This window comes from Poecilia reticulata, chromosome 3 (genome assembly GCF_904066995.2).
Source record: "Poecilia reticulata chromosome 3, P_reticulata-male-v2, whole genome shotgun sequence".
Lineage (NCBI taxonomy): Eukaryota > Metazoa > Chordata > Actinopteri > Cyprinodontiformes > Poeciliidae > Poecilia > Poecilia reticulata.
This window is the reverse complement of record NC_088832.1, coordinates 1,519,390-1,527,025: the sequence shown is the minus strand read 5'-3', so window position 1 is coordinate 1,527,025 and position 7,636 is coordinate 1,519,390. Positions and strand designations below refer to the sequence as shown.

At 38.4% G+C, this 7,636-nt stretch overlaps 1 protein-coding gene across 10 annotated transcripts in view; it reads right to left on the bottom strand.

Moving 5' to 3' along the window:
* Positions 1-1,988: 1,988 nt before the first annotated feature.
* znf536 (zinc finger protein 536) overlaps positions 1,989-7,636 on the bottom strand; it is a 233,865-nt gene continuing 228,217 nt past the window's right edge. For all 10 annotated transcript variants that reach the window (XM_081604910.1, XM_081604909.1, XM_081604912.1 and 7 more), the window contains one exon: positions 1,989-2,276. In XM_081604910.1, coding sequence (XP_081461036.1) covers positions 2,122-2,276 — 155 coding nt within the window. In that variant the 3' untranslated portion in view covers positions 1,989-2,121. The remainder of the gene's footprint in view (positions 2,277-7,636) is intronic.

Here is a 7,636-nt window from a genome sequence, read left to right as displayed (position 1 = left end):
TCACTGTGAATCTCTCATCTTTACTCAGAAAACAGAGATAAGGTCAAAAGTCAAAGCTGTTGGTCAGTGATTTCATCATCCAACTGGTTTGCTTTGACCCCACTTCCAAACCCCCAAAAAGGATAGCTTCTCACTTTTCAATGTCTCACCTTTGTTATTATTTAGATTTAGAATATCCTCTTCTATAAAATTGAAAGTATGGTTTATTGTGGTCTGCAGAAATAATTTCAATGTAGCTGCAAAGAAAACATTGGCAGGGCAAAAATCTTCTCAGGCTGGTATCCAAGTTCAGAAAGTCACCCAGGAGAAAGCAGTAACAGGTCTATGCTGTAGGTCAGAAAGGGATTAGCATACAAAAAAAAATCTGAGGAACCATTTTTAAAAGTCACATACAGTATAGATGTTGATCAAACTAAAAAAAAAAAGTATTATATTTGGACTATACATACCGCATTAGACTATTTTTTTTCTCTGGGTTTTTTTTCCCTCTGGGTTCACAAAAAAATGACAAACATTTCACAATGCCAAGGGACACACAAACACACGCTCATTTTAGTTAATTAACTAGTTTTGTACTGTATAGGTTGGATTTATAATACTATCACAGTGCAAAATACTTCTGAGAATCCAAACAAATGAAAGAAATCAGAAAGGATAAGTCCCTCTATGCATTATGGATCTGTATATATGGGGGCACAGGAGACGATTGTCATCTTTTTCCTCTTTTTTCTCATTTTTTCTCTCTTTTTTGATCAGTAAATGGACAAGGCATTAATGTACAGTACATATAAAAGTTCAAAATAAAGTCAACCCTACATCCTACAGTCTAGCACAGTTACATAGCTTTGAAGTAGCAATAACAGATGACTTGTAATCTAAGGCTATACACATTGTCTTTTTCCAGTTTTATGCTATTTTTTTCTCATCTTAAAGTAAATACATCAAACCATTTTCAGTAGTCAGTAACACTGTGCAACAATGATTGGTGGCAGTATTATACAAACATCTGCAACACTACAGTCCTCCAGGTTAGACATGAGAGATGAAGCAAAAGGGATGTAGGGGTTCAAAGAAAGAAAACTGTTCTTGCTCTTTTTTTTTCTTTTTTTTTTAATTCTTCCGTTTTGAACTTGAGAAGAACGGCGGCCATGTGATTCTACGGCCAATAAACTATCGTCACTCCTCTACTTTCCCTCATGGCAAACATTTTAAATATCGACTTTGTCGCACTGCTGTATATCTTTCTATTTACATCAAGCACCAGAGCTGCGTTGAAAAAAATAAAGAAAACAATTCAAAAGAACAGGTTCTGTAGTGGGATGAAGGTCTGGTTATGGAGGGTGTTGAATTTATAGCAGTTTGAACGTTCAATCTTCGCAATCCTTACTAACACTACCGTCATCAAAAGTAAACCAGTCATACCTACAGAACCATGTTGAAAAAAAAGGACCATGTCTGTAGTTAACCATGTTCAGCGTGAATGATGTGAGACATAAATCATGACAGCTGAAAGGAGAGGCGCTAGTTTGACAGGAATGTGCTTGGTCTCAGTCAACAGTCTGCTAAAGTTTAGTTTCTATTCAGCAGTAGAATACATTCTACCAAGTACAACAGGATAATCTTCACTTTACAGGAAAAGGAAACAGATTTCATTAAGTTTTTAATACTTCAGTCCTAGTTACAAAAGATTTTTTCTAGCTCCAGGAATGTGTCGGTAATGTCAGGGCTAGTTTACAGGAAGTCATCTTCAGACAGGTAGTTTCATCCAAAGAAAAGAAAGAAGACCTGAAGGAAAACAGAAGCAATGCGTATAGGACAACAAAGACAAGATGCATTCAGACCACAGGAAACACAAAGGAAGGTTGCCATTGTCTTAATAAGTGTGCGAGGATGCTTGCAAAAGTTATTAGGTCCAACTCGCAAATTCAAACACTGTCTAGACGTCCCATTTAACAGTTCTCTTTTTCCATTCCCTCTGATGGTAGTAGTTTTCTTTTTTTTTAAATCATCTTAAATAAAGTCTCTGTTATAGTGTTTTCCTTCATTTAACCTTCATCCTCCTTCCATCACCTTCATCGTCGTCATCGTGGTCGTCGCTGAGCCTCGCTCTGGTGGAAGTTGTTAGTCTTTGTTTCCAGCATGGATGTCCAGCCCCTTAGGCTCACCCAGGTTATGGTTGTTAGGGTGGCTAAGATCGTTGTTAAACTGGTTGGGCTCGAGGGTCAATGCGGGGTCATGGGTCATGGGCTGGTCCTCCTCTTCTAGCCACAGATGTGCTGCAGCCAATGAGAGAACAAGAGGCAGATTAGCACTGTGAACATGTGAACACTAACACAAACTGTTCAGCACTGAATCTTGTGGTTACATTTGTGAATGTCAGCTTAAAGTTTTAAACATGAGTTTTAAATGTCACCTGCTGAAGATTAATCTGTAGACTACTAATCAACAACAGTTGTCACTGGAAATTGAAACTGGACCAAGATTAAAGGGGAAGTTCACCGTCCCATAACAACTCTGCTCTCAAAAACATTAAAGCTGTTCATCTAAACACATGTTTAGGAATCTTTAAACCATTGTCTCATTGGAACTGTGATTATTTACACAGAAGCTTATGATTACCGACACAGGAAGTGAAGGTTGGAGGCAGCGCAGCACCAATAACCTTCCTGCATCAAACAAACCTGTGAGCAGAAACACCATCAATTTTCTGCTGGTGCACGAAGTGCTTCCTATCTCTGTTTACTGAATAAATAGTCAACTTCTCTATAAAGCAGAACACAAAGCAGAACTGATAATGATAGTTTATAGCAGTGGTGCCCAAAGTCGGTCCTGGAGGGCCGTCATCCTGCATATTTCTCTCTGATAGTAGTAACAACCTCTTCAGCATGTCAGTGTTCTTCATAGACCTTCTAACGAGCCATCATTTGATCCAGGTGCGTTAAACCAGGGAGAGAACTAAAACATGCAGGATGCCGGACCTCCAGGACCGACTTTGGGCACCACTGGTTTAAAGGTTCATAGCATAGTTTTGAAAAGACTGCTTGTTCGAGCCACCAGTGCCAACTAATCTCAATGTCCACATTGAGATTGTCTAGTTCAGTGGTTCTTAACCTTTTTTGAGGTACCGAACCCACCAGTTTCATATGCGCATTCACTGAGCCCTTCTGTAGTGATAAATAAAATATATTTTTTCCCCCAAAATTCAAGACATAGTTGTGACAGAACTAGAGTCTAGTTGGGTCACCCCAAGATCATCAAGTCTTCTTAAAAGGTAGAGTCTCTGAGAACAGTTCTTCAAAATATAGTCAGTGTTTTCAGCAAAGTTGCGCTGACTGTCCAGGAACGACCCAAGGTATTTAAAATTTACCACAGTTTCAACAGGTTGGCCTTCGAGACAAACTGAAACTACTTTAAGGTCTTGTTTAGATCATTTAATTAGCTCTACATTCTTGTTTGAGAATGAAAAATTAATAATAAATAATAAAGACTGCGGTATTCTGATTTAGTAATGTAATGATAGTTGTGTTACCCCTGAGACCGACTCATCGAACCCCAGGGGATCGATCGAACCCAGGTTAAGAACCACTGGTCTAATGGATACAGTTTGAGAATTATCTATTACAAGTATGGTAATAATAAAATAATAATAAATAAAAAAAACTTTAATAATGTTTTTGTGTTCTGAGTTTGTGTCTGTCTGGCACAACTGTAGTGAGAAGATGATTTTATTTTATCTTGGCGTTTTAAAATGTAGATGTCTGCTGTATTTTCCTTGGAAAAGTAACAAGTTTTGTTGGATAATCTGCAAAAGTAGCAAACTATCAGTGCCTTTCTTTGACTGAGGTTTCATTTTTCTCCACACAAAAAACTATGAAGAAGTTCAAATCTCAGTAAAATTACCTTTTCACTTCGGTACTCAAGTTAAACCAAATCATGTAAAGTCTTATGTTTGTGATATTTAAAAGACTTGCTGCTTTAAAATAGTTTAGTACATGTCTTCTAAGTTACATAACCAGTTAATGATCAAAGGAAAGTTCAAAATAGATTGGCCCAGATGCAAACTAGTGATTGATATGAAAATGGTTTAGTTATCAGTAAGTTAGTACATCTGGAACAGGAACGGGAAAGATTACGTGGTCTCAAGTGGAGGGACGAAGCAGCAGGTCCAGATTTACATAGAACAGGTGATAAATCAGTTTGTAACTCGGGAATCTGGAATGTGGTCTGTCTTTTGGAGGAATGGGCTTCTTTCAGATTTAGATCATATGAGTTGATTCTCTCAACTCATACCAGTGGTAAGCCATGGTGAGTGACTTACTATTCACCAAGACAATGTGAAAGCGACATACTGTATGTCCAGGATTTCCTCTCTATTTGGTTGTTTTGGTGAAATCCTTAATGGAAGAATCTATCAGGCCTGTTGAACATGTCAATCAGGTCAGATCAGATCAGGTGTCTCTGTTCTCTCTGATTCTTTGGGTTCTGGTGGTGCTGCTGTCATTATCATTATCTGCTGTTTTATCATTTTTCTACTTCACACATGTTCTGACACTGTATTATCCCTTAATTATAACTGGTGCATAACCCCTTATTCTGTGTCAGGACCATTCAGTGGACTGAGGCATGAAGAACGTGAAGATCAAGGAATAAAGGGATGATCTGAAAAAGTGCAAGGAAAGAACAACCAGGACTTGTGAAACTCCAACACAGCACATGTTCTGCACTCTGGTATCTGCCTGATTATAGTAAATGAGTAACTCCTCTCCTGATGGAGCCACTAATGCCCATTGGTCTATATTCTAGACATGGCTGCTCAATGCAAGGAGAATTAGTTTCACATCTCAGGCTTTTCTACATGTGAACTAATTTAAATCCTAAACATTCATTCCAGATGCATTAAATGATTAGTCAGACTGTATATCTAAACTCCCTGTCATTTTATTTGCTTGTCTTAGGATTCCTTCTGCTTCCTGTAACAATCACTACGGTTTACTAAAGCAAGATCACAGCTTTAATAAACTGCAGCATCAATTGAATAAATCCACTTCTAATTGCAAACAGTTTTTTTCTGTCTTGCACATAGTAGTGTACAAAGTGACTTCCTTATTTGAAGATAAATAAAATATCTTCATTCTGAAAACAGAAGCTGGAAATGCATTATAGTTATGACACCTGGGGTAGTAGTTTCATATGAGTTACAAGCAACTCACTTGACTCAATAAGCGTGACAAGCAGCGTGACAGTGTGAAAATTGAGCGGAATGATTGAATTAAAAAAAGAACTAAAAATAAAAATGAAGTATTGTAAAACAGCTGGAAATAGATTACGTCCAGAAGCACCGACAACTTTCCCCTCACCCCTCCCACACACACACATGCACACACACACACACACACACACACACACACGCACACCCACGCACACACATTTGCACTTTCATTCCCTCAGCAACTTATTTGGAAATTATTTTGCAATAAAACACCACCAAGAACATTTGCATGTCATGCTCTTTTAAAACTGCCGTTATGAATCTGACAAAATCAAATTAAAACACGAGTTTATTTGAGGCGCACTCTCTCCCTCTCTCCCTCTCCCTCTCTCTCTCTCTCTCTCTGACTCTCTCTCCCTCTCTCCCTGACTCTCTCTCTCTCTCTCTCTCTCTCCCTCTCTCTCTCTCTCACCCCAGTACAGATATGGGTATCAGAATGAACGGAGTTAATAACAAGATAAAACATCTCTGAGACTCAATGCTGAGTAATAACTCTGCGGCCGTCTGTTCACTGAGGAAATAGCTCCAACATGCACTAACTTCCCTCCCCTGTAGTCTCATAAGACTCTGCTTATGCCCTTCAAATTCCTCGGTTGATTAAAAAATAACACTAAAAAAAAGTTTCCTTTTGATATCATTAACATTTGTAGAATAAGTAGTATATAGCCTATAACTAGAATTATTTTTTTTCAAATTCATGCTGCACACACTATTCATTTCTGGACTAACATGATGTTATTCACAGCTACAACCACAAGATGGCAAACTAAGACAGTAAATAAGACACTGGAAGCTTCCCGTAGCTTTCCATGCTCGTTCATTTAACACACCTGTCTCCTTTAATGGTTGTTTAGTCTCGGCATTGCAAAATTGAAAGTTGCACCTCAGTGAGAAGCTAATTTAGCTCTTTTAAAAGCCTTTCGTTTACATTGCCAAATTTTGCCATGAGATTGTTTTTTTGTTTTTTTTATTTATTTGATGTGCAAAATCTGTGAAAGCTTTAGCAAAAGCAAAGTTTCCTTTTTTTTCCCCCTGAATCTTCAAAAAGTATTTTGCTTCTCCCCAAGGGCACTTCCTGCCTGTGACTTCCCTGTAAAGAAACTTCCTGTAACGAGCTCCAGATTAGGGCCCCATATTTGATTTTCACTGTTCATTAACTAAGCCACCTGGAATGTTATTATTTAAGCATGGTGCTCCTTCTCCCCAAACAACTGCCGCTGCGAAGGAGGGGTAAGAGATTTCCTGGCCAACTTTATAGGTTTAGCATAACTTCCCCCCCACCATCACAGTTTTTAATTTCCCATTCGGGTAGACGGCAGATGCACCTAACAGACACAGAAAACCTGCCTGGCATTCATTTATCACATGAATGCAAGGCTTATCTCTTTGTTTTCATCAAAGCGCCCTGGGGGTGGCGAGGGAAGATGCAGCGTGAATACATGATGGTTATAAGATGGCAGCGTGATTCAGATAAACATACTTGTCACTGGAAATAATTTACAGCACATGCCACATTCCTATGTAATGACATAAAGGAGCAGGGCGCCCTCATGTGGCATTGTGAGAGATGGCAGATGGCAGGAGAGGTGTGGGGATTTTGTGGGAGAGGACCTGGGAAAGCAAAACATATGGTGTGAGGACACCCAGCTCCAGGATCCATCCACTGTTAATACATGTGTCATGCTGAACAGAATGGATAAATGGGATGGAGGAAGGAACAATGGTGTACCACTTCACTCTGAGCCTGTGTGGAGAGACCGCACGGGAATAAGGTGGTGGAGATATGTGTGGAAGTGTGAGCGGAAGAAACATAGTCCCAAAGGACAATGTGGCATCAACTGCAGCTATGTGCATAAAAAACAACAACATTCAGTGTTTGATGATGTTGGAGACAGGACATGTTCAGGTTCCAACAGTAGATGTTATATTTATATTTAACCTGAGTATCTAAAACTCTCATTATATTTTATCAATTTAGATTGAATGAAATTGTGCTTTATGTTCCACATCTGCTCTGACTCCACATCAGCAAACTGTGTGGAGTTTGCAGGTGTAGAGACAGAGAGAATAAATCCACTTTGTTGATTTATTTGGTTTTCAGTGGATGAATAAAAAAAAAAAAAACAACTCCAAATTTAAACACAACTCCAAAATAATGCATTTTAGAAATTGAACATTTTATTGCCTAAAAGTATAGCCTTCCTCTAGTATTCGCTTTTCATATGTATATATGTTAAATGCTAAATGGTTGTCGTTTTGCTGAAAGAAAAGCAAAAGGTAATTTGCTATTCAACAACATTTCTTTTTTGAGTCTTTATAACAAATAATCAATGATTAAATTAGTTGATCACAATTAATTTGATTAAT